Here is a 27,855-nt window from a genome sequence, read left to right on the forward strand (position 1 = left end):
AGTATTTTTGTCTAATTTGTTTCAAACCCACTAGTAACGAAGGTTGAATTGGAAATGAGTTCCCATGCTTCAAAATCACATTGTGCAGTGCGAGAAAAGTTTGGATTTACTTCCACGTGTGCATCATTAGAAACGTCATCAGAGCCATTACCACAGACATACATCGATCAATATGGGCTAACATGGGTTAGGTACGACCAGAGACCCACAAGCAACGACAACATGTTGGCATGCTAGCCTAGTCACATCATGGCCCCACTTCATTTTCACATAAATAAATGTGCAAGCTTTTGTAATAGGCAATCCGATGCGTGATATCACACCAACTATACATAATGTTGTACTAGCCTTCATAAATTGTCATATCAAGCCAATTCAACACATCCAATATCTAAGCACGAAGATGACATAGACTCATGTACTATCAAACTTTTACCAGTTAGAGACAAACCATCGGTTACTGTGAATTCGATGGGCTTACATGTGATCATACATTACCCTTCAACCCTTCAACTACCACTCCTATAAATGTATATGCGGGCCAACACGTAAGAAACCTCACTAATCCTCTTTCCCCCACAACACACATTGCAATGCACTCCCCAGTAAAACACACTGCTACTCACATCACAATGCTAATGCACAATTGGCTGCTACCTCAGTTTCTTGACAACTATGCATGGAAGAGGAATTCCGATGTAAGAGAATATTATGCCAGATTAAGGCGTGAGTAGGAGTTTCACGTGAACGAGTCAAATGCTTTGCACAATGATCTCGAATTACTCGGAGCACCTTTGGTGGACCGTGTGTCGCTAAGGAAGCCAAGGCACAATGTCAACAAATGGAGACGTGCAGTCCACCGAATACACAAGGAGAACAACTTGATGTTGCTCCATTGGTTTAGATATCACATACTGCAACTGGTAAAGGATCTTGCAACAACCACCACCAGGCAACTCACACCTTGTGAGCGTAACAGTGTCTTAAGCTATGAACCATACCAATCGGAATGAATGACGTGTTCATACCTACCGGAATGAAGATGCACCATCTGTGGTTAGGGTACTTCTTATCTAATGTGAACTCGTTCGTGACTTGTGTTATGTCTAAGTTTATGTTTTTCGTTTCCTTTTCCAACTAAACATTTTATGTTATGTGTAACTTTTTGTCCGTATCATTTGCGTTAAGTGTGTAATTTAAAGTATGTGTGAGCTAATGGCCATACCGTTAATGCTTAATATGTCGTACCTTTTGGAATTTATGGAATTGTCTCTATGAATTTATCTTCTTTGTATGTTATGTGGTACGTACCATTCAACATCTTACCAATGATATTAATAATTGCTAAATATTTGTTACGAAGTAATACTTTAAGATATAAATATTATGATCCCGGTTTGTACCAAACATCTTAGTCATGTTTACATTATCCCCATAAATTGATTCAATACTAACATTCAAAGGTCTAATACAACAAAAGTTCATCATACATTTTAAACTACAACGTAGCAATTGCGGCCACACTTAATCCTGTAATTACTCTTCATCTGACATATTCACGTCCGACTTGTAAATGTCATCTGCAAGAAGTGATTGCATATAGCATGCTTAGTCGTATAACTGTAGCTCGACTAATTCACGAATTTTGGCTTGGATCCGATATTGATTTAGACGTATCTTCATTAGATTATTTTCCTTTCTGATATGGTTCAATGCCCTACGAAGTTCATCTAGAGTATCTATTGACATTTGAGTTGCACGTCGAGGAGGCACTAGCAACTAATAACTGACTAATTCCTTGTAAAATATTGCTTGTTGTTCAACAAACCAAGCCCACTCCTACCTCATTGTGTTGTGAACTCATCTACTATTTCGCAAATTAGGATCAATTGGGTAGCTGAAATCATCTTCAAGTACCCATTGACGACCCATTGCTCTGAATATGTCATTGGGTCTGTAAATTAAGAAATCTCCTTCCATTTACCTACAACAACATATCAACTGCAACAGTTACTAAATAATGTAACTCTACATAAATTGTTAATACGATAATGCTACAACGTTGATAATGTACTGTTACACTAAATACTTTCTATCTGTACAACTCTGCATAGCCTCTTTATTAATACAAACATGCATAAATAGTAGTATATTGAAAAGTCACTGAATTAAACCATCGAACTTGTTCACTATTAAAAACTTCACAAATTTAAATAGCTGTAGTAGTATACATTCCTGCCATTATATACTCACATCAACACGTTTCAAGACAAAATGTCATAGTGTATTTACAGCTCTATTATAATATGATGCATAGTGTGAGATGACAAATGAATTAAAAGTTCACATGGCATTACATGACAAAGTCCGCAATCCAATAAAAATTATTGTTATTGATAGACATGACATCTTTGGTAAAGTACACAATGCTCAGTGTGACATGAGAAATTATGTAAAGGTTCATGTGACATTACATGACAAAGTCTGGATTGGATTAGTGTTCATTGTTAATGATACACATGACATGTAAGGTAAAACTACACGATGCACGTACATGATGTAGTGTGACATGACAGATGAATTAAAGGTTCACGTGGCAGTATATGACAAACTCTGTACTCCAATAATAGACATGACATCTCTATTAAAGTACAAGGCAATGTGTGACATGCGAAATGAAGTAAAGATTGGCATTATATGACAAAGTTTGGACTCTAATAAAATATGTCGTTATTGATAGACATGACATCCCTATAACATGTCATTACCACCCTCAAATTGAATTTCAATTGTGGGCCAATTTTGCGCTGTGTCCCAAATTTCTTTCCTTAATTTTGGTGCTGTAAAATAAATGATTTGTTTTGGGAGAGCAAAAAATGATTGTGATTTTCTTGCATCTAGGTGCCTTTTCCGCTTCATCTCTCCATCAAAACCTAATAGGCTCTTTTTCATATTCATCAGTTATAAATTCATCTATTATTATTTTGTGCTTGTAAATTACTAAATTTCCGAACCATTTTTCTCCCTTAAACTTATTTCTCCTCTATGGCATTCACACACAGTATGAGCACTTACCGTGTGCAAATGGTCTCTCTCTTCTTGTGGAAATTTAGCTTTGTGTTGATCCAAAACTGCGGAAAATAATCACTACATTTACCTAAAAAATGAAACCCATTTCTATTTGTTTTTCTTCTTTTTGACATTTGTTTTCCTGTGGCAGAGTCGATTGACCGTACCAACTTAGACATCAAATAGAGTTGATCATTGGAACTAATTAACAACTGCTACAATTTGGAAATTAATAGCGTTGATCACTGGTGGCTTCATTACATCTTATCAAGCCCTTAGATTAAATAGTATTGACCTTGGGATTGACCTCTAAGAAATTGCTTGCAACTTGTCTGTCAAAATACTTGACTATAAGATTTTTGTGACATAAGGGCTTTGAAAATGTATTTCTGGGATCCTTTGGCTATTGTGTTTTTGTTATACTTGAGTTGTGAGATTTGGATTAATGCTTTTGGAGACCAGGAAAACCTTAAAATTTTAAATATGTTAGAACTCCATTTAATTTAAATTGTTAACTCTCTCCTTAGTCAAGTTTTTGTGTTTTAAGAATTTGCGGGAGCAATTGGTCTATTGAGAATTACATGAGTTGTTATTGCTGGCTCTGACACAAAAGTTACGAGTGCAGAAAACCCATTTTATTATGTGGATAGATGACTTGATTCGAAGATTTTCATTTGGTTAATTCTAATACAAAATATCCTTTTTGGCTTATTGTATCCTTTAGCGAAGTTGAGGGTGTCAGGTTCCTTGAGAAAGAAAATGAACCACCAGTTCAAACAAGAACGAGATTAAGAAGAAGAAAATGATGTCGGAGGGTGACTTGGAACTATGCAAGAAGGGGATTCTAATGGGAGAGAAGTGCATTACATTTAATCTTGCTTTTGACAGGAATTAGTAAATTTTATCTAAGTCCATGCAGAAAAGTAAGTAATTTAGATGATGTATTTTGCTATTAAGCAAGACTTAAGTACAATACTTAAGTGTCGTTTCTTAGATTTCCCTTTTAAAATTTCGTCATATGACTACTTAATTAAAAAATAGTTCCATCCCATGAGATAGAAGTATGGGACGGAACTATTTTTTAATTAAGTGGGCACATAACAGAATTTTAAGAGAGAGATCTAAGAAACAATATCTAAAGTACTGCACATAATTTTTGTCCTTTGCTATCTTTAAGTCATCTAGGAAATACTTTCTTCTTAGCCAAAAAACCGAAGTGATGCACCACCTACTCGCCCTTTTTGGACAATGCATAATTAGTTTTTTGTTAGGCTCTTAGCTGCACTACTGGCTACAGTTTTTCTTTGCTATTCTTCTACGAAAGTAAGAATTATGGTTGATCAGTTGGGCATTCACTGGTATTTCTGTAGTATGTATAGATGCCATTGTAATAAGTATTGGTCCAATATTTACACTGGATTTAACAAATATTTGAGGGACTACTTGTTTTCTTTAAACTTGATTTTACATTGTTTTCTTTCTTGTTTTACACAGAATTAGAGGGACTATGTTTCGTAAATTCCAAACCCACAATAAGCCAAACCTCAAATCTTCTCCTTTGCAACAAACCCCAATTCAGCTTTCGCACAAGAAATATCTTTTAGAAAAGATATTAGTATTATCTTTTATACTATGCTGCAAAATCCCTTTATCCCTCAAAATAAGCAGCAAACCATCCTCCTAGCATCTATTTCAATAGTTTTAAGTTCAACCCAAGGGATGCCTGATACCTGCTAGTTTCAGCAATCTCAAGATCTAGGTGGTCTGTTCCATCATCTTTCTCTTTTCTTCTTCTTAGGCTCTTCTCAAGTGCCATTATCCTCAGCTCCATCCCTGTCTTCTGGGACTAGTGCTGCTGTGTGCATGTCTCTTCCAATACTCCCCACCCTCACAATCCTTGCAATTCCTACTCCTACTTTGGTTCCCTGAGTGGCTTCTCCATCTGCAATGATCCCTGTATTGCCTCTCTCGCTCCCTATCACAACCATATTTCTTTTTATCTCCCAGGCGGAAACAATCTTGGTCCTTGTTCCTCTCTCTTTCTCTTCCACATCCACATTCCAATCATAACCTATCATATTCTCTATCATAGTCTCATTCCCTTTGAAACAGGAATAACAAAATGAATAAGATCAAAAGCTAATATAAGTTTTTAAGGATTGATTATATGGTAAATTCATCACTTACAAATATAAGGAAGCGCAATGCAATTTTAATATATGCTAATAGAAGAAAAGTGATGAACTGTGAATACACACCTAAACAAATTGTGATCCCTCATACTTTTCTCTGGACAATGACAGAGCAAAGAAACCTGGAAAATTCAAAACACCTAGCTACAGGGATGTTTAACCACTATAGTGGCTTCAACTGCTATGCAATTGGAAAAATGTGTGCCTGCCTTATATGTTCTTGCACGACCGCTGCCATGACATTCTACAAGCTTCTACATCACACATTGACAAACTCCGTCCAAATATGCTCACTAAAAAATTCATATGCCCATAACCAACCCTATTGTTTAAGACAATGGCTTACCCAACTCCCTTTCTCAAAACCAAAAAATAGGTCACCATGTCCCCTATGTTGCCTTTAAAGCAACAAATGCTGTGGAGTAGTTACCTAATTGTGAAAGAAATTAAAAGCAGTGTAGAACTTTGCTCTACTCTCCAAAAATAATAGATGTGAAACAGTCATACATAAAATATAAAATAGATTTTATTGCAATTCTAAATGAGATGAAACAAAGAAGACCATATCACATTTCACTTCAATAGTAATGTACGATCCATCATACTTCTCATGGCACTGTCAGTACAGAGAAACCTGGAAGTATCAAAAAATGTTATTATAGGAAGTACTGAAAACCACCTCAAGTACAATGTGAAATCAACCATGCAATTGGCTGATAATATGAAGAGCACGAACCCAACCTTGCCCACTTGGACCAATCCTAAACAGACATAAGCTAGATATTTGCTTATAAATGAATGAAAAAGACAACTTGTCTAAAAATAAAGGCTAGAAAAAGATGAGGAAAAGGCTTTAGCGAAAAAAAGAAGAAGCATTCTGTTAAGAAGACATGGGTCACAACATAGATCCACTAGATAAAAGACATTTAAACAAGTAACTGTAATAAAAATTAATTTTCATTCAATATCGCACAAAAGAGAAGAAAATCAGAAACCAGAACTGTAGAAATAATTTTATCTGTATCTGTCACAGTTGTGTCTTCTAAATCTCTCTCTTTCCCTGGCAGAGCTTCAGCCATGGTAATAATCCCGTTGGAAGTTACACCTAAATATGAATAGTAAGACTGGAAAGAAACAACACAAGCAAGATTTCTTTTCCATTATATCCAAGAGTTTAGAGAGGGGGGAATGAGAGAAATAAATAGGGGCGGCGCCATGTTAACCTGAAAAAAAAAATTTATATATAATAATTAAAATTTTTTTATTTGTCTACCCTTCAAAAAATTTTTGGAAACATCCTCAGTTTTTTTAATACCAATAAAATTAAATTTTGTTCTATTATTTGTTCTATATTCAGTGAATGAATGATTATTTGATTGTGTATATTGAAAGAAATCTAACTTGTAGCATTGATAATGAGACTATTATACAACGGTTTCAAAATATGAAAACTCGTAAAAGGCAATTGTAAATTTTATGTATTTACGTGTTTTTTATTTTTTTAATTTTTTATTTTTATTGTTGTTGTTGTTGTTGTTAATATATGAATTTATCTAAGTAATTTATGCTTTTTAAAGAACACCCTGAGAAAAATTCCTGAAACTACTATGGGAAATAATAGTATATATCCCTTAGAGACAAAAAAAATTGATAGGACCTATCATCAAGAAAAGGAAAAAAATAACAATACTTCTTTCTCTTCTTAGGATGAATCTATTTTATATGAGAGATAGAAGGGCAAAAGATTGAAACACTTGTAAATTTTATGTATTTGCATGTTTTTATTTATTTATTGTTGTTATTGTTAATATATGAATTTATCTAAGTAATTTATGCTTTTTAAACAACCCTGAAGAAAATTCCTTGAACCGCTATGGGAAATAATAGTATGTATCCTTAGAGACAAAAAAAATTGATAGGACCTATCATCAGGAAAAGGAAAAAATAACAATACTTCTTTCTCTTCTTAGGATGAATTTATTTTATATGAGAGATAGAAGGGCAAAAGATTGAAACACTTGTGATTTATATGTGGTGACAAACCAGTTGATTTCTAACCCCCTCATTTTACTCCCATACAAGATATTACACTTATATATATCCTTCCATTACTTTTCTTCCCCTCCAGAACCTTTTATGAAAACAGAAGTTAAACAGGAATAAAAGACATGCAAACCTTTTTCATGAGCCTCATCTTCTAAACCATCAAGTTGGTCAATCCCCTCCTCCTCTTCTTCCTAATCATCTTCCAAAATGCTTCGTCTAGGTTAGTCCCATCTGAAGCCATACAAAAAGACATCAAGCACACATTTTCAAAGACAGTCATGGAATAAGGAAAAGCAATACAGAAAATTGCAGCAGGAAACCTACGAAAGAGATCAAATTCACAAATACATGTCAAGCAAATACCAGTTTTAATTAAAAACAAGCACCTTTTCTTGATTCATGTCAAGTACACACACACACACACACAACTCTATATACATGATACATATAACACTACATTCTCCATCAACTCAATCACATTTAGCTTCTCAGTCCATTAGTTCCACATCAAACTGTTTTCCAAAAGCAATAGCCATAACCAGTACTACACATATAGATTTAACAAATACACAACTAGAAATTGAAAGCCACCGCCGTTGGTGTTGGTGGCGGTGGCGACGAACGGTTTCAGGTGGAGCTCTTGAGGGTGAGACTTGAGAGAGTTCAAGATTAGGGATTACCCGACCGTTTTGGGGGAAAATATGAAGCGGGTCAGGTCGACCAGATCGACCCGAAATTTTAAAGGACCAAGTTTGACCCAGTCTAGTCTGACGCTCACACTAAAATCCAGGTTTAGGCCCTTTCTTCATTTTTCCTTAGCCCAAAACACCGCATACCATATCGCTTTGAAAATCAAGTCCAAAACCCATTCTCAACTAAGCCTAAACACTTAAGTCTGAACCCAATTCTCAAAAAAAAAAAAAAAAAAAAAAAAGGTCTGAACCCACCCAACCTAAGTCTAATTAATTTATTATTTTAACGATATGAAATTGGATATAATTATAAGATGTTATTCAATTTAAACATAGCTATACATAGGAAACTAGAATTCCTCTTTTGACTCTTTATTTCAAGTTTGAAAGTAAAAGATTTAAAACCGCACAAATAAAAGTGCAAAATTGAAGGCAATTATGGCTTCATTTATTTTTAGACGAAGGTAAGTAGTTTTCATTAATTCAAATCATGGTGAAGTACAATAAAAATATGGTTATTTAATCCAAATAACTTGACATTAACAAATCAATGAATAAAGCCGTATGATTTTTTGTGTTTCTAAAAAGCAATCTTTTTTTTTTTTTTTTTAAATGAATTAGGTATTTATATCACACCAAAATGAAATTTTGTATCGTTCAACCATTATCCGTTCTAAGGAAGCTGTGAAAGGCTCATTAGGTGTACCCCTTATTCGGTAATAGGGGAAGTATTTAGGTTTTACCTTCTTTATAGGGAGATCCAAGAAAGTTTATTTGCACGAATTAAAAAAAAAAAATAGAATAAACTTTAATGTGGCCATATAAGGCTCTTCTCTTAGGCCATAAAGAAAAATGTAAATTAAGGTGGTGGTTTAGGTGATGCGAGGTTGATAGAAAAGGAAAACATTGGCCAAGATGGGACCAATTGTGCCAACCCAAGTACAAGGGGGAATGGGATTTGAGGAAATGAGAAAAGTTCAATGATGTCATACTAGCTAAACAATTTTGGCTTCTTATTCATAACAAATAATCCTGTTCTATAAGACTTTTTAGGCAAAGTTCTTCCCAAAAAGAATAGTCTTTAAAGCCAAGGAGAATTCAAAGTTGGTTAAACAAATGGCTTACAATGGCAAGTTGATCACTTTTGCTCAGAACAACCATCATGGATATGTTTATTGATGGTGAGACTAGATAAATGGAAGAGCCATGTGATAGACTTGAATTTTCCACATCACAAGACTAGAATTATTAAAAGTATAACACTAAGTGAGAGGGCCCCACCAAATCTAATGATATGGTCTAATAGCAAGGATGGAAGATACATGGGAACAAGAACAACACCTATAAGATGCTTACCCAAGAAAGAACAAGTTGCCAAAACCAGGAAGTTTGAACACAAAGTAGGTTTCATAGTGTTTTATCACAAGGAAATTAAATCAATATCATATGCAAAATTATGCCATACAATAAATGCAAGAACTCCATATCAACCAACTATTACAATCCAAAATTTGTCTTAAACATTCACTAAATTATAAATTTTTCAAAAAGGCGAGTAAGCTAGGTAGTATCCAACTTTCATAATACAAAAACTTCCATAAACATATAGAGCTACTAAATGTCTAGATCATACGGAAACCACGCATATCTTGGAGTCAAAACTCTCCTCCAAGAAATTTTTTGGGACTAAATACATGTATTTATGCATGGGAAAGATTTGCTCTACATCCTTTCCATTTCACCCGCTTGTTCAACCTTGAACCCACGCTTATGTTCTGATGCTTCATGTAAACTATGGAATGAAATTTAGATTGGCTATCCCAATCAGGCTAACCATCATGATGGATAACATGTCTAATGTAGCTATCTATGATCGCAGTCATAGTAGAGTCACTCCATGGCAATGCTAAGTAAGTCAAATTTGCCAAATTCTTAAGCCAAAACTTGTCAGTAAGCACTGCTCTAATATAACAATAACCTCATGCTTCTTACTACTTCCATTTGTCATCACATTGTTACTAGAGGTCCTTGGTGAGGATTATAGGGGAAGTTCCTAGTTCTTTGGTTACGAGCTGAAAGTTCATTTCATTTCATCTTTGTTTATGCCAGGATTAGCAAATTTTAGCCGAGTCCAAGTATGTAATTTATTTGAAGTATGTTCAATGGTAATGTTTTCACAAAAAATATCATGTCGTAGCTTCCCTACTCTTTTTTCTTCTGCTGTTCTTAAAATTATGTGGTAGATCTTCTAACCGATTCCTCAAAAATAAGAAATATGGTAGATCAGTTGGCAATCACTGGTATTCTCTATTCTGGATAAATTCCATTGAAAGTATTGGTCCAATATTTATACAGATTTTCTTTTGAAATTAAATTTATACCGGATTTAACAAGAATTAGAGGGACTATTTTTTTTTTTTTTTTTTTTTTCCCTATGAGGCTATGATCTTGATTTTACATTGTTTTCTTTCCTGTTTTGCACATCATTTGAGGGGCTATGTTTCATACATTCCAAACCCACCATAAGCCAGACCTCAGCCTTCACCTTTGCAATGAACCCAAGTTCTGTTTCTCACCAAAGACTTGTTTAAATAGAGATAGTATAAACTTCTATACAATGCTGCAAAATCCCTTTATCCCTTAAATAACAGGATTTTATAATTTAATATGTGTTTCTCATAATCAAGTTGAAGCCCACAATCTTTATCAAAAAAAGAAAAAAAAATGTTGAAGCCCACAATGAGTATGCAGTTCTCATCAGCATTAATAGAATATTTTGACTACAGTTAAAACAGAAGCCAAACATAAAAGAATGCTGGCAAAAATGGTTTGATTCTCAAAGTGATGGAAAAAACATAAAACAATGGGGCATAAATATGAAAGATCTGTAATTGGCATCCATTTGCCACTTACTAGAACATACATTCAATACTGGCAATCCCAGCTGCTACAAGTAACGGCCCACAAACTTTATATATCCATCCATATTAACAGAAAATGATCACTTTGGCACACTACGCTACTAGCATCTATTTCAATGGTTTCAACCCAAGGGATGCACGCAGCCTATTAGCTTCAGAAATCTCAGGGTCTGGGTGATCGGTCCCATCCTCTTTCTTCCGATCCCTGCTCCTACTTCGGCTTCTTGAGTGACTCCTCCTCCAGCCACGGTCCCTGTCTCGCCTCTCCCGCTCCCTACCATGCAATTAGATAATATGAAGAGCACAAACCCAACCTTGCTCACTTAGATAATTTAAGGTTCTGTGGGTTCGTCCCCCTTATGCTCTTCGCCGCTGGGTCCGTACGGTTTGCCATTCCTATTGGCCTCGCGAAAGCTCTCAAACCATTTAGGGGAGGAGGGGGAAACGGTGCGGTTTGGGCAATGTGTTCGAAAATGGAAGTGGTGTTGGGCTTTGTAGGAGAAGAGCAAAAGCCCAACTGGGCTTTATGAATGATTATATGCTCAAATACACTTGTAGGAATGAAGCCCAAGCCCAACTGTCAATAAACAAATGCTCACTTTTTTTTTAATATAATATAGAAATTCTAGTATAGTCTAATTTAAGTGTATATGTATATGAAACTCTCTTTTAGAAACTTGAACCCGACCTTTACCCCTCATTCCACAAGAACTTTTTACCTATATAGTGACCATCACCCTAAGGGTTCGTGGTTTTCTAGGAAGTAATTGTTCTTGTGGAAGCAATTATAATGTTCTTTTTTTAAATACTCACTTCTAATCTTTTTTTTTTAAAATTTTTTTTAAAGGAAGCAATTTCTCATCATTGTTTATACATTTCATTTATTTAGCACTTGAAACTCTCATTGTATATAAATATGGATGTAAATTAGTTTAATTATATAGATGTAAATAATTTTTTAAGAGAAATTCTATAATTGTTTATCCTCATGTTTTCTCTTGAGTTTCTTAATTGGTCTAAATATATAAATTATTGGGAAAAGTTATAACACGCATTATGAATTTGTGATATTCTCTAATTTAGGTGCAGGACAATAGCTTTCAAAATTTCAACTGAAGTTACTAAAATTTTAAGCTAATAACTATATTATGATATTCTCTAATTTAAGTGCATGGCAATAGCCTTCAACGTAGATAATATAGCACTATAATTTTGTGATTACATGAACATGTGGGCATGTGTTATCTTGTGCATGAAGTATAGAGTTTCTCATATATGTGCCATTTAACATGTATGTATTTATGCATATTCTTACGTCCAAAAAGGAAACAACTAATCTAATGCATTTTATTTTGTTTTGTTGTGTGTATCTTGTAGGGTTTGGGTTTAAGTCTCTAAAGACTTACGGTTCTGGACTCTTTAGTATGAGAATAAAGATTTCCAGTAGGGATTTTGCCGCAGTCATAACAACCTTATATGTTAAAAAATTTATTTTTGTTGAACATTTCTCTCCTTGCACTCCTAATTTTGCTCAAATATGGTTGTATACATGACATAATTAAGTACTAATATGATATTCATGGATCTATGGCAGTTAAAATCAAAAACAGGTAGCCATGATGAGCTTGATTTTGAGTTTTTGGGTAGCAAGAGGCCACCTTATTTGTTACACACAAATGTGTTCGCAAGTGATAAAGGTGGTAGGGAGCAAAGAATTCATCTTTGGTTTAATCCGACTAGGGACTTCCATAATTACCATATTCTTTGGAAAACATATCAAGTAGTGTAAGGATAATCTTTTCTCTCTCTAATTCCTTTTTTTTATTATTATGAAACATTACAATTTAAATCATATAGTTTAGGAGTGTAACAAATTAAACTCTATAGTATTAAAAGAAAGAAATTAACCATGATATTTTAGAAAGTAACCAATTAAAACCATGAGATTTCAAAAAAGTAACAAATTGAATTTCAATCCATTGAAGTGGAATGGCATTTTATTTGGGGTTTAATATAGGATGACGGTTTAATTTGTTATTTTTAAAAAAATTTTGAGTTTAATATTTTATGTTTGAAACTATAGGGTTTAATTATATTCCTTATTTCTGAAACAATGTTTATAATTTGTTACTCTTAAATTATACATTTAAGGAAAAAAAAAAAAAAACAGGGAAGGTATTTAATTATATTATTTTGTACTTTTCTAACAAATGGATATATATATATATATATATATAGGTTTTTCGTGGATGGTACCCCCATAAGAGTATATAAGAACAACACAAACATTGGAGTGAATTTCCCAGTGAATCCTATGCAAATAGAGGCAACCATATGGGATGCACCATAGGCCTCACATGGAAAACCTGTACATTGGACTCTCAAGGACCTTTCCAAGCTCACTATCAAGGATTTGGAATAGATGCATTCACGGCCCAGATCACCAATGCTCCAGAATGTGCTTCTTCAAACTTTTGATGGAACAAGGACAAGTATTGGAAACTGGACCCTCATTAGCAAAGAGCCTATGAAAATGTGAGAAAGAAGTACATGATTTATGACTATTGTTCTCTAGATACCCTAAAATTCCCCGAGTGCCCAAGCAACAATTAACGAATAGAGTTAGATACCTTGAAAACCCTAAATTTCTATTATAAATGTAACTAGCTAGGGGAAGTTATACATTCTCATCCAAAACTATTAACGTTATTAATTTGTAATATCCTCTTTAAACTTTAAATTTGAGCAAACAAATTACATGATTAGTTGCACTTTCTCTACGTTAAATTTTCCCTTATTTTATTGGTCATGTTTAACATTCTACATACTTATTATTTAATCTAAAATATATAAAAGAAATATAAGCACATAATCATATGAATGAAATGATATATAATGAAATAAGAATGTGAGCTTTAAGGATAAGTGGGGGACGTTGCAAACTATAATCACATCATTTGGAGGTTAATTATTTAAATTTAAAGTTTAGAGGGCGATTGCAACACATCTCATGGTGTTAGAACCCATTTCCTTCTTTGTATACTTGCCTCTGTACCATGTAAAAATTATAAATAGATACAATGGCAATCAATTCCTCACTCTCCCTCACTTCTGTAGCCCGGTTTCTTCTTCTTCTTCCCAAAGCATGTCTTTTGCCTTCCCTACCTTCAACAGCTCTCACCTTGGACCTATCGCATCCCTAACTCTGTCAATACCCACTACAAGGGGAAAAAAAAAACACTATTTTGCAACAAAGCTCAACAAAGAGACATTATAGTAGCAATAAATATAAATATGTGCATATATTACTTTTTTTTGCAATAGGACTTAAAAATACTAATATATTGTATCAATCTTTTATTTGTTACAATAACTTGCAATAACCTTGTTGCAATAGACTAATCCCCTCCCGCATTTTATTTTCGCCAATTTTTCACCATCCGCTCTTACAAAAATAACCCTTTCCTTTCTATCTCGTACACTTTGCCTGTTTCTCTTTCCTATTCTCTTAATCCACTGTTTTATTTCACCAAATAAAAAATTTGAGGGTGTGGAGCCTAATGACGTTGTAATAAATTATAGCAATAATATTTTTGTTGCAATAAAGTATTTTTAATAATAATAAAATTATTTTATTGCAATAAAATGCTATTGCAATGAAAATTTTGTTACAATAGCCTATTAACACAGAGTTTATTGCAATAATGTGTAACAAAATATTTTTGTAATAATAAGGTTTTATTGCAACAATTTCGAGTTTATTGCAACAAAACAATTTGTTGCAATAGAGTTTTTTCTTGTAATGACCATTTGTGCCCTCTGATCTTTCCCAAAAGAAGGAGATCATAATCTTGAATTTTGATCATATGGTTTGCCCTTGAATAAACAAACCTCTATGTTCCTTCAATAATTTTATCTCATTCCTTCTGATATAGAATTTAGGATCACTCCTAACCAACTCATTCATATAGTTTGACTGAAACAGCTCACAGTTTACCAACGATTTTCCAATCATACCCAAATCTGCCCCAGCCATGGAGAAATTAGCCCCTAGAGATGCAATAGTTTCAACAGATGAACAATCATACCCAAATCATCTTTGTAAGATTGAACATCTGATTTGACCTCTATGGACAAATCAGAAAGTTCAATATCTCCCAGACTCCTATTTAACTTTTTGGCCATATTTGCGGTATTCATTAGGGCAATGACAAAGAGTTGTTCTCTACTGTTTACTGGCTTTGCCACCGTGCCAGTAAACAACGCACCGCACTCAGGGATAAATTTCAGAAATTGAGGCTTGGCATAGATTTCTTCCACATAACAACTAGCATGCCAGTACACGAGGTCGATAGTCACCACCGGAAGCTCAGTTGTCATTTTTGGCATATGTGAAAACCAAAGAAAATAGAATGTACCGGCCAAGAGATAGAGACTGATTAGCCCGATTAACATTTTTCGAATCTTGAACAAATCGATAAGAACATGAGTATAGGTTCTGGCCATTTTGAGAGAAGAGTAGCTAGAGTCTAGTATAGGGTTTGTAGTAAGGGTAACTATGGTGGGAGAGAAGAGTAGAGGTAATAGCTAAAGTGTGGTATAGAGTTTGTAATAAGGGTAGTCGATGGTGGGAGAGAAGAGAAGAAGAAGTAGATAAAGTCTGGTATAGGGGTTTATAATAAAGGTAGTGGGTGGTGGTAGAGAAGAGTAAAAGTACTAAAGTAGTTGCTAAAGTTTGGTTTAAGGTTTGTAATAAAGGTAGTGGGAATAAGAAGTGACAGTTGCTTTTATATGCCCCAACCACAGAGAAATTAGCTCCTAGAGATGCAATAGTTTCAACAAGTAGGTGTACAATCACACCCAAATCATCTTTGCAAGATTGAACATCTGATTTGACCTCTATGGACAAATCAAAAAGTTCAATATCTCCAAGACTCCTATTTACCTTTTTGGTCATATTTGAGGTATTCTTTAGGGCAATGACAAAGAGTTGATTTCTACTGTTTACTGGTTTTGCTACCGTGCCAATAAACAACGCATCGCACTCGGAGATAAACTTTAGAAATTGAGGCTTGGCACAGATTTCTTCCATATAACAACCAGCATGCCAGTACTCGGTGTTAGTAGTCACCACCGGAAGCTCAATTGCCATTTTTGGCATATGTGAAAACCACAGAAAATAGAATGCATTGGCCAAGAGACAGAGACCGATTAGCTCGATTAACATTTTTCGAATCTTGAACAAATCAATAAGAACATGAGTATGGGTTTTGGCCATTTTGAGAGAAGAGTAGCTAGAGTCTAGAATAAGGTTTGTAGTAAGGGTAACGACGGTGGGAGAGAAGAGTAGAGGTAGTAGCTAAAGTGTGGTATAGAGTTTGTAATAAGGGTAGTCGGTGGTAGGAGAGAAGAGTAGAAGTAGTAGCTAAAGTCTGGTATAGGGTTTGTAATATGGGTAGCGGGTGGTGGCAAAGAAGAGTAGAAATAGTTGCTAAAGCCTGGTTTAGACTTTGCAATAAGGGTAGTGGGAATAAGAAGTGACAGTTGCTTTATTGAAGGGTAAAAAATAAAAGGAAATGAAATAGTTTCTTATTTTGCTTTAAAATATTTAGTTGTCTTAGTGTGCGTTTGGGTAGGGATGAAAAATGAAAATTATTTCACTATTCAGCTTATTTTTGTTACTATTCATGGCCCTACTATACTATTTCAACCAACTTTTATCTTTATTTGTAGTACCTTCAGTAATAATTTTTCAGTTTCAGCAAAATAAGTGGTATCTAACTGAAGTTGCGTCCCACTGAAGTTGCGTCCCATGAGGACTATATAATTTTTCCACACAAAGATGACTCATGAATACCATATACTTTATCTATTAGATATAGCGTGTTCTCATCTATACATGCATTTATAAAATAAGGAGCCATTAGAAATTGGATATATTAATTAATAGCATCCCAAAAAAAAAAAAAAAAGAATACCAAGATAATAGAAAGAAGTAACATTATTTAATCAAAGACCTAAAATCATAAATCATTTGAGACAATAGTCATGTAATTAAATTACTAAAAAAATTTAGTGTTTCATTCACTTCAAATTATACATTCATTTCAATAAAATACACATTTATCTTCACAAAATACACTTTTAAGGTGTTTCATAATATAGTACAAAAAGCATTTGTGTATTCATCAAATCCACAAGCAAGGTATTTAAAACATAAAAATAGTGTTGTTGAACTTACTAAAAATGGTAGAGCGCAAGGTAGATAAATTTTTCTCGATTCAATATAATGGTTCATGGATAACGATGGTTTGCCAGATTTCAACAACAAATTGAAGTTTATGTGATAAGGAGATTACTGCAAGTTTGTCGTAAGTTTCAAACTTGATATACACAGTGAATGTAGTCTGTGTTTTCGTTGGAGTGCGTTTAATCGCCTTTGAAATGGTTTTAACATCCCTAGTGCCATCCTTAGCCACCATTATATTTGATATCACCTTGTTTCTCTTGAACTCATCTAGAAATTAATGAATCAATCAAGTTTTGGTTGAGTCATCAACTTCATGTCTAACTTCATCAACTACACACTCTTGGTGCGATGGTCACTCCATAAGTATAAATGCTTGTGGGGTGTAAGAGGCAATAGTCGGGGTTCAAGTCTCCAGGAGGGAGCTTTCACACATATACACTTAGATTAAGTTAAAATAGAATTTTTATCTTGTGTATATATATATATATATATATATATATAAAGAATTAATGAGAAGAGCAATAAATAGATCCTTACTCCTTTAATAATTTTAGTTTATCTTGTTTGGTGTAGAAATTAGGATTGCTCCTTATCAACCCATTCATACAATTTGATTGAAATAACTCAGAGTTCACCATTGATTTTTCAAACATAGCCAAATTTAACCCAGTCACAGACAAATTAGCCCCCAGTAATGCAATATCTTCATCAAGGAGATGTACAAACATACCAACATCATCCTTGCAAGACTTGAATATTTGATTTGACCTCCATGGACAGATCAGAAAGGTTAACATCTCAGAGACGTTTATCTATGTTTTTGGTTGTTTGTTGTTTATGGCAACAACAAAAAGTTGTTTCTTACTATCTACCGACTTGGTTAAATAGTGCACTACGCTCATAAATGAAGTCCATAAACTATGGGTTGTAGCAGATCTCATCTTCGTACCATGGAGCAAGCTAGTACTAGGTCTCAATAGTCACGGTCGGAGCTTCAGTTGCCTTTTTTGACACACCTAACAAGGAAGTAAAAGGAATCTGCTAAGAGACCAAAACAGATTAGGACGATAAACATATTACGAATAATGCAAAATCCGGCAAAAATTTTAGTAGAGGTTTTCACCATTTTGGGAGAACAATAGAGGAGGTAGTAGCTAATGTCTAAAGGTTATGGATTTGTAAAAAGGTAGTGAGTGGTGGGAGTGGGAATAATAGAAGTAATAGCTTGCTTTATAGAATAGAAAAAGGAAACAAAATGATTTTTTTTATTACAAGATCATTCTAAATGTACAAGTATAGGAATATAGGCCATAATTGAATTGGAAAGCGGTTTTTATATAATTAGTAAACTTTAAAGACTGGTTGGAACATAGTATAGGTAACTATACTAGTGACAAAGTGGAAGATAAACAACCTAGAACCATTCCAGGGTTAAAAGGGTTGGCAAAAACACCCAGAGACGACTTTGAGATTTCTTATTCGATAACAATAAATTTTATTAGTTTTTTTTTTTAGAAACAAAATTTTACTTTTTTTTTATTTTTTTTGAGAAAAAGAAACAAAATTTTACTAATTGAACTAGTTGAAACCCACAGAATTAAAGTAATGTTAGTAATAAACCAATGTAAAAATCAATAAAAATATATCAATTTACTTATTGTAAAAAAGTAGTGTATTTATAGTATTACTCACCTAATTAACAACCACTATCAGGTTGACGCTAAAATCATGCCTCCTCACAAACAAGTTTCTTATCTCAAAATATGAAATTATATTTGAAAATGCATATATATATATATATATATATATTTTTTTTTTTGATCTTACAAAATGTCATTTACTACCCCTTCATACCAAATTCATTTACATATGTAAATTTGCTTACACCTATGTTTAAATTCATACTTTTTTCGATTCTAAAAAAAAAAAAAAAAAATCATATTTTTATTTTGGTATGAACTATGAACATTAATCCATAATTTGTCACATAACAAAAATGTAAAAGTTGAACCTTAAATGATCAATTAACCTATGGACACATGGTAGATTATACTAGGGGCCTTCAGGTTTATGCCATATCCCAAAATAATGAATCCACAACCTGGATGCTTTGTGGGGTTAGTAGACTTCTTTTGTTAAATATATAAACACAAGTAAACAACTACAACAACAACAATAATAATAATAATTGTTCTTTTAATTTTTGTAATTAAATAATTTACAAAAAATGGACTGTAGAAGTGACCACTGGCCAGTATGAATTTGGACCTAGTGATCAAAGACAAAATGTAACTATGTGATTGTGGAGTCCCAAATATATGCTTAAAATAAATTGTCAAATTGTCTTCTATAAACTTATAAATACAACTCTTTTCACAAAATATATATTGAAAATCATTGAGACGATAAGTTTTCAACGAATATAAACAAAAAGGGGTGCCACTGATGAGCAAATGTGAAAATTGTTAACTTTTTATTATTAAGTAACTTATGGCAAAACTGGCAATCAACTCGAGGATTTTGGTGACCAACTTTTTCCGGTGACTAAACAAAAGAGAGAGGTCTAACTCATAATCAAATCAAATTTTAAACCCCCTAAACAAATCAATTTTGAGGGAATTGCAAGCGAGTAAAATGGAAAAGCAACCGTGAGGCCTGTAAAATGAATCCCACAAAATAAGGAACCCCTCCACCCACTTCTCACGCTTTCTTACTCCACTTCTCATGAAAGCTGTTTCTTATTGGAGTGCAATCTGCAAAGCCCATTTCCTCCCTTATTTTCGAGGTCACTAACAATGGCAGCTTCTTTTCACACAAAGAAAATTAAAGAAGCAAGCCCTATCATTTGTAGAACTCTCACTACAACAACAAGAAGGAAACCTACTATGTCATCAAACCTTTCAATATCATACTTCAAACCGAAGATAAGGATCAAAGTTCCCAAGTTGATAGCCAAAATCATGCAAAAAAGGTGTCGTCAGTGCATAGATGATCACAGCAAGAACAAGAAGAAATGGGCTAAACAAGTTGGCTCAGTCTTCTCGGGTGTCATGGGTAAAAGGAAATCAGTAGATGCATGCTCTTCCAATGACAGAAATGAAGAAGTTTACAGAAAAACAGCTATGAACAAGGTGGGATCAGAGACACTGAAGTCTGAAAAAGATACCACTGAAGGAATGCAGAAGCGGAATGGTAAGGTAAAAAGCTCAATTCAACCAAGAGTGGCCAATAAACTACCCACGAAAAAGTTTTTGTCTTTCACTAGTTTTTTTAATAGGAAGAATAGAAAGAATTTCATCAAAGGCAATATCAACAAGGAAAATGATAGCTGTAGCATCTGTGATGGGTGTAGTACACCTAATTGTAGAACAGTTGGTGGTGTTACCACAAGTTTCAGACTGATTGGAAAGCAGGGAAGTTCAGGCCACTTGATTAGAGTTCCATCAAAAATACTTACCACTCGGAAAAAGTTGAGGGTGGCAAGGTCCTTGAGAAAGAAAATGAACAAGCAATTCGAACGAGGTTCAGAAGAAGAAAATGATGGCAAAGATAAAGAAGAGAAGGGAGAGTTGGAACTATGCAAGAAGAGGATTCTAATGGGAGAGAAGTGCAGACCTCTTGGTTTTTCTGGTACCCTTCAGTATGATAAAGATGGCATTTTGTTACCAGAGGTCCTCGGTGAGGATTATAGGGGAAGTTCCTAGTTCTTTGGTTAGGAACTGAAAGTTCATTTCATTTAATCTTTGTTTATGCCAGGATTAGCAAAGTTTAGCCGAGTCCAAGTAGGTAATATATTTGAAGAATGTTCAATGGTTATGTTTTCACAAAAAAAAATATCAAGTCGTAGCTTTCCTACTGTTTTTTCTTCTGCTGTTCTTAGAATTATGTGATAGATCTTCTAACCGATTCCTCAAATATAAGAATTATGGTAGATCAGTTGGCAATCACTGGTATTCTCTATTCTGGATAAATTCCATTTAAAGTATTGGTCCAATATTTATACAGATTTTCTTTTGAAATTAAATTTATACTGGATTTAACAAGAATTAGAGGGACTTTTTTTTTTTTCCTATGACGCCATGATCATGATTTTACATTGTTTTCTTTCCTGTTTTACACATCATTTGAGGGGCTATGTTTCATACATTCCAAACCCACCATAAGCCAGACCTCAGCCTTCACCTTTGCAATGAACCCAAGTTCTGTTTCTCACCAAAGACTTGTTTAAATAGAGAGAGTATAAACTTCTATACAATGCTGCAAAATCCCTTTATCCCTCTAAATAACAGGATTTTAGAATTTAATGTGTTTCTCATGATCAAGTTGAAGCCCACAATCTTTCTCAAAAAAAGAAAAAAAAAATGTTGAAGCCCACAATGAGTATGCAGTTCTCATCAGCATTAATAGAATATTTTGACTACAGTAAAAGCAGAAGCCAAACATAAAAGAATGCTGGCAAAACTGGTTTGATTCTCAAAGTGATGGAAAAAACATAAACAATGGGGCATAAATATGAAAGATCTGTACTTGGCATCCATTTGCCACTTACTAGAACATACATTCAATACTGGCAATCCCAGCTGCTACAAGTAACGGCCCACAAACTTTATATATCCATCCATATTAACAGAAAATGATCACTTGGCACACTACGCTACTAGCATCTATTTCAATGGTTTCAACCCAAGGGATGCACGCAGCCTATTAGCTTCAGCAATCTCAGGGTCTGGGTGGTCTGTTCCATCCTCTTTCTTCTCCTTTCTCTCTTTCTTCTTCTTAGGCTCTTCCCGAGTGCCATTTTCCTCAGCTCCATCCCGTCTTCTGGGACTGGTGCTGCTGCGTGCATGTCTCTTCCGGTGCTCCCCACCCTCACGATCCTTCCGATCCCTACTCCTACTTCGGCTTCTTGAGTGACTCCTCCTCCTGCCACGGTCCCTGTCTCGCCTCTCCCGCTCCCTACCTTCCCACTCCCTATCTCGCTCCCGATCACGACCATAATCCTTTTCATCTCGCAAGCGGTAACGGTCTCGGTCCCTATCCCTGTCCCTGTCCCTGTCCCTATCCCTGTCTCTGTCCCTCTCTCTATCCCTATCCCTATCTCGTCCACGTCCACGTTCCCTATCATAATCTCTGTCATAGTCTCTATCATAGTCTCGTTCCCTGCGAAACAGGAATAACAAAATGACCAAGTTCAAAAACTTATAACATCTTTTAAGGATTGAAGACATGGTAAACTTCATCAGTTACAAATATAGGAAGTGCAATGAAATCGTCTCACACACTAATAGAAGAAAATTGATGACCCATGAAAACACACCTACACTGTGAATCCATCATAATTCTCTCTGGACAATAACAGAACAAAGAAAACTGGCAGATTCAAAATACCTTGCTACAGGAAGCCGTTTAACCACTATAGTAGCTTCAATTATCATGCAATTGGAAAAAAGGTGAAAGGGTCAATAAGGAAACTATTTAAAGGTGGGTGTGTGCCTGCCTCTGTTATCATATGTTCTTGCATGACAGCTTCCTTGACACACTATGATATAAGCTTCTACATCACACATTGACAGACTCTGTCCAAATATGCTCAATTACGTATAAGCTAAGAATTCATATAAAATAAATAAATAGGTAAAAAGGAGGCCTATATCCAACCCTATTGATTAAGAAAATGGCTTACCCATCCCCACCCCCCTTCCTCAAAACAAAAAATAGGACACCATTTCACCTTAGTTGGATTTATAGCAACAAATACTGTGGAGTAGTTACCTAATTGTGAAAGAAATTAAAAGCAGCGCAGAACTTTGCACTACTCTCCAAAAATAAGAGCCGTAAAGCAATTGTACAAAAAATAGATTTTATTCCAATTCTAAATGAGAAAGTACAAAGAAGACCATATCACATTTGCTCTTAAATAGTAATGTACGATCCATCATACTTCTCGCTGCACACTGTCAGTGCAGAGAAACCTGGCAGGATCATGAAATATTATTATAGGAAGCACTGTTACGCCACTAAACGGCTTTAGATGCCATAGTGGAAACATAAGGCCTGAATGACACAGGCATTGACATAGATGCATACATTTGGGCAACAGCTTCCAGTAATTTGAGGGCTTATCATTACTAAGGCAGCTGTGGAATTGGATAACATACAAAATGGTTGATTGGAAAAAGACCAAAGCATGTCAAATTGTGATATGCAGATCACTTTCACATGTTATGTAGGAACTCTTGTATGTGTAAGATGTAGCTTAATTTAACTAAGAACCACATCAAGTGGTATGTGTGAAACCAACCATGCAATTAGATAATATGAAGAGCACAAACCCAACCTTGCTCACTTAGACCAATCACAAACAGACATAAGCTAGAAATATGCTTATAAATGGGAAATAGGACAACTTGACTGAAAAAAATAAAAATAAAATAAAAAAGGCGCTAGAACAAGATGAAAAATAAGGCTTCTCCGTTAGGGGAAAAAATAAACATTCTGTTAAAAGACATGGGTGTCTATCTCAACAACATATCCATAGATAAAAGACGATTAAACAAGGACCTATAATAATAAAATAAAAAATAAAAAATTAACATTCATTCAATATCGCACAAAATAAATCAGAAACCAGAAGTGTAAAAATAACTCTACCTGTATCTGTCACGGTCACGTCTTCTGTCCCTATCTCTTTCCCTGGCAGGGCTTCGCCCACGGTAATAATCCTGCTAGAAGTTACACCAAAATATGAATCATAAGACTGGAAAGAAACATTACAAGCAAGATTTCTTTTCCATAATGTCAAGAAGTTTAGAGAAGGAATGAGAGAAACTAATAGTATGTATCCTTAGAGAGAGGTACTGATAGGACCTATCATCAGGAAGAGTAAAAACTAACAATACTCTCTTCTTAGGATGAAAAGTGGTGTAAAGGGAGACATTTTTGGCTTCTGTTGTTTGTTAGTCAAAAGAGGAGGGAGATATAGCGAACTGACTCTTTTTTATGTGTGAGATAGAAGGGAAATATATCGAAACACTTGTTCTTTATATGCAGTGACAAAATCATACATCACTAACCCCCTCATTTTTTTTCCTTCTCTCTCTCTCTCTCTCTCTCTCTCCATAATTTTTCTCCCATACAAGATATTACACTTATGTATCCTTCCATTTACTTTTCTTCCCTCCAAAACCTTTTATCAAAAACAGAAGTTAAACAGGAATGAAGAAATGCAAACCTTTTCATGAGCCTCATCTTCTAAACCATCAAGTTGATCATTCTCCTCCTTCTCCTCCTCCTCCTCAAAATCATCTTCCAAAACGCTTCGTCTAGGTTCCAATGAACCAAGTGTTTCAAGAGTCCATCTGTAGGCATACGGAAAATCATAAAGCACACATTTTCAAAGAGTCTAATGAACACAAAATGAAGACATAAAATTACAGCAGGAATCCTATGAAAGGGATCAAATTCACAAATACATGTCAAGTAATCCTACTTTTAATTAAACACAATTACCTTTTCTTGATACGTGGCAATGCAATGTCACAGGAATAATCTTTTGTTAGAAGTTCATCAATAACCTCATCCACATGTGTCAAAGAGAACTCTGACACAATTAGAAGGCAAAACACAGGTAGGTTAGTGTATTCATGAAATTTATAAATGCATATGAAAATAATAGCAAATAGAAGTCAAAAGCATCAATGAGAAAGAAATCATGGCAGATTCCAGAAATATGTTGAGGATCTTACTTCCTTCAGGTAATTTTTGTCTTAACTTCCTATAATCATTATACAGAGGCTCTAGGTACCGGTAGACATCGACATCAGTTCCTGTAAGACGCAAATAAAAAGCACCAAGTATCCGCACGTATCTGCAAAATGCAGCATTGAAAGATGTTAAAATCCAAGGGAAATAGCACTTCACAGGGACTTCTACAAAAATCAAAGTGAAACCAACATGCTAACACACACTGAAAATTAAAGTAACAATCGTATTAAAAATGTATGTGTATCTTATTCATTTTTTTTTTTTCCATATTTCCATTTCAGCATCGAAATGCTATTATAAACTCCATGAAAAAACATTAACCCCAATAACACAAAATTCTCTAATTGAGCTGGCCTTCTATCAAAGAATTTCTAAATCTAAGCAACACAAAGCAAGAATAATATTTCTTCGTCATTTATTTTATATATGTTCAGAAGCATGGAATTGGATGATATTGCAGGGCCCACTCTACAAAAATATATAAATCAGGGCTGCCAATTTCTTAAGATTCCAAATTTCAATACCAAACCCTCAAAACATGGCATGAAGGACAAAATTCACTTAAATCAGCTTGTCTTTTTCTCATTGTGATTAAGATGCAAAGATCGGATACTAATTAGATCCTAGTATTTCCCTTTTACTATTAATTCTGCAAAATTGACAAGTAACATTTTCAAAACATAATCAACTCAAACCATCACCAAATTCCCTTATCATTTCTTTTTAGTCTGAAATACAGCTTCCCTTTCATATTTTATGTTGTTGTTGTTGTTGTTTTTTTATTATTATTTTTTTAATTTTTAAATCAACAGCAACCGCAAGAACCCCAGAATTCACTCTTTTTTTCCTTGCCCTCTACTTCCTTAGCAGCTATCCCTAAAACAGAAATTACTAAAAAAATCAAAGAGAAAACTTCGCCATCTATATATCCATATCTTTTTGCAACTCCAATATATTTACTTTTCCATCTTCTTCCTCCACTTTCTCATCAACCAAACAGAAGTTTCACAAAGCAAGAAAAAAAATTCAAACAAGATACAACTACATCCACCCCTACTTATGTGTGCACGAGAACGTATTTGTATATATTACACTTCATTCTCCATCAACTCTAATCACACTCACCTTATAACTCTAGTTTTTAGCTCAGTCCAAAATCAACACTCATACACCATCTATACATACAAATAACACCTCATTTTCCATCAAATCAATCAAAATATCCTTATAACTACAATTTTAGCTCACAATCCATTAATTTTTTACTAAAAGCAACAACTATAAGCACTACACGCACACATACACACATATAACACTTGATTTTCCATCAAAATCAATCACAATCCCCTTAAAAACCCTAATTTTATCTCTCAATCCATCAATTCCAAAAGCAATAACCATAACCAACGAGATAGAGAGAGAGAGAGAGAGAGAGAGAGAGAGAGAGGGGTACTTGTAATCGTCGTTTTTGATGAACTCGATGACGATCTCCTTCTCGGGCTGAATCTGGAGCATCTTCATGACGAGGCACATAAACGGCGTCGGCTTGCGGTTGCCGCCGTGAGTACCGCCGAGGTGATCGAGCTCCATAGCCTTGTCGACCAGCGTCTCCGCCGTTAGACCGAAGCATTGCTCCTTCCAGTACGTGTTCTGGTAAATCTTCGACCTCAGGATCTTCTCCACCAGGTTCTGTGGGTTCGTCCCCCTTATGCTCTTCGCCGCTGGGTCCGTACGGTTCGCCATTCCTATTGGCCTCGCAAAAGCTTTCAAACCCTAACACACACAGAGAGAGAGAGAGAGAGAGAGTTTTATCTGTTTAGGGGAGGAGGGGAAAAACGGTGCGTTTTGGGCAACGTGTTCGAAAATGGGAGTGGTGTTGGGCTTTGTAGGAGAAGAGCAAAAGCCCAATTGGGCTTTATGAATGGTTATATGCTCAAATGCACTTGTAGGAATGAAGCCCAAGCCCAACTGTAAATGAACAAATACTCACCTTTTTTTTTTTTTTTTTTAATATAAGATAGAAATTCTAATATAGTTTAATTTAAGTGTATATGTGTGTGAAACTCACTCTTAAAGACTTGAACCCGGCTCTTACCCCTCACCCCATAAGAATTTTGTATCTATGTTCTATACAATAATTATCACACTAAGGGTGCACAGTATTTTAGGAGGTAGTTGTTCTTGTAAACGCAATTTATAATGTTCTTTTAAATGCTCACTTCTAATCATTGTTTTGTTTTGTTTTTTTAGGAAGCAATTTCTCATCATTGTTACTAGAACGGTTAGAGTTTATACATTGCATTTATTTAATACTTGAAACTCTCATCTTATATAAATATGGATGTAAATTAGTTTAATTATATAGATGTAAATAATTTTTTAAGAGAATTGCTATAATTTTTTATCCTCATGTTATTAGAAAGGTTAGAGTTTATACATTGCATTTTAGCACTTGAAACTCTCATTGTATATAAATATGGATGTAAATTAGTTTAATTATATAGATGTAAATAATTTTTTAAGAGAGATTCTATAATTGTTTATCCTCATGTTTTCTCTCGAGTTTCTTAAGTGGTCTAAATATATAAATTATTGGGAAAAGTTATAATACGTATTATGAATTTGTGGTATTCTCTAATTTAGGTGCAAGACAATAGCTTTCAAAATTTCAACTGAAGTTGTGTATAAACTAAAATTTTAAGCTAATAAATATATTTATGATATTCTCTAGTTTAAGTGCATGGCAATAGCCTTCAAAATCAAATCCCTATTGAAGTCATGTATAAGTTGCCTTTTATAAGATATAGAAGTAGGGTACAAAATTCTATGCAATCATCGAATTTAGAAAATTAAAACAAGTCCAACCTAATTTTTGATCAATTGAGCCTTTATCAAAACGTGGACATTTCTATTAATAAATA

The 27,855-nt window shown here is 34.5% G+C and overlaps 2 protein-coding genes and 1 long non-coding RNA gene across 6 annotated transcripts; 1 reads left to right on the forward strand and 2 right to left on the reverse strand.

Annotated features, from left to right (window-relative positions):
• Positions 1–6,004: 6,004 nt before the first annotated feature.
• On the reverse strand, positions 6,005–8,118 carry LOC126716882 (uncharacterized). 2 transcript variants are annotated; one of them, XR_007652318.1, is made up of 3 exons: positions 7,853–8,118; positions 7,438–7,735; positions 6,005–6,366 (listed from the first exon to the last, which is right to left on the reverse strand). It is a non-coding gene; the product is annotated as an uncharacterized LOC126716882 (long non-coding RNA). The 2 variants fall into 2 exon arrangements; XR_007652317.1 differs by having other exon boundaries at positions 6,005–6,484.
• An 11,607-nt stretch (positions 8,119–19,725) lies between these two features.
• Positions 19,726–21,092, forward strand: LOC126716884 (uncharacterized). The gene has a single exon (XM_050417921.1). It carries the CDS (start codon positions 19,966–19,968, stop codon positions 20,872–20,874), a length of 909 nt encoding a protein of 302 aa, XP_050273878.1. The 5' UTR covers positions 19,726–19,965; the 3' UTR covers positions 20,875–21,092.
• Positions 21,093–21,534: 442 nt separating this feature from the next.
• LOC126716883 (pre-mRNA-splicing factor 38) lies at positions 21,535–26,760 on the reverse strand. Of its 3 annotated transcripts, none has more exons than XM_050417920.1 (6): positions 26,412–26,760; positions 24,916–25,037; positions 24,680–24,770; positions 24,402–24,528; positions 23,822–23,895; positions 21,535–22,330 (listed from the first exon to the last, which is right to left on the reverse strand). In XM_050417920.1, exons 1-6 carry the CDS (start codon positions 26,675–26,677, stop codon positions 21,835–21,837), a joined length of 1,176 nt encoding a protein of 391 aa, XP_050273877.1. In that variant the 5' UTR covers positions 26,678–26,760; the 3' UTR covers positions 21,535–21,834. The 3 variants fall into 3 exon arrangements, with proteins under 3 accessions (XP_050273877.1, XP_050273875.1, XP_050273876.1); XM_050417918.1 differs by having other exon boundaries at positions 26,388–26,757; XM_050417919.1 differs by having other exon boundaries at positions 23,822–23,892; positions 26,388–26,755.
• Between the last annotated feature and the right edge of the window lie 1,095 nt (positions 26,761–27,855).

The sequence above is a fragment of the Quercus robur genome, chromosome 3 (genome assembly GCF_932294415.1).
Source record: "Quercus robur chromosome 3, dhQueRobu3.1, whole genome shotgun sequence".
NCBI lineage: Eukaryota > Viridiplantae > Streptophyta > Magnoliopsida > Fagales > Fagaceae > Quercus > Quercus robur.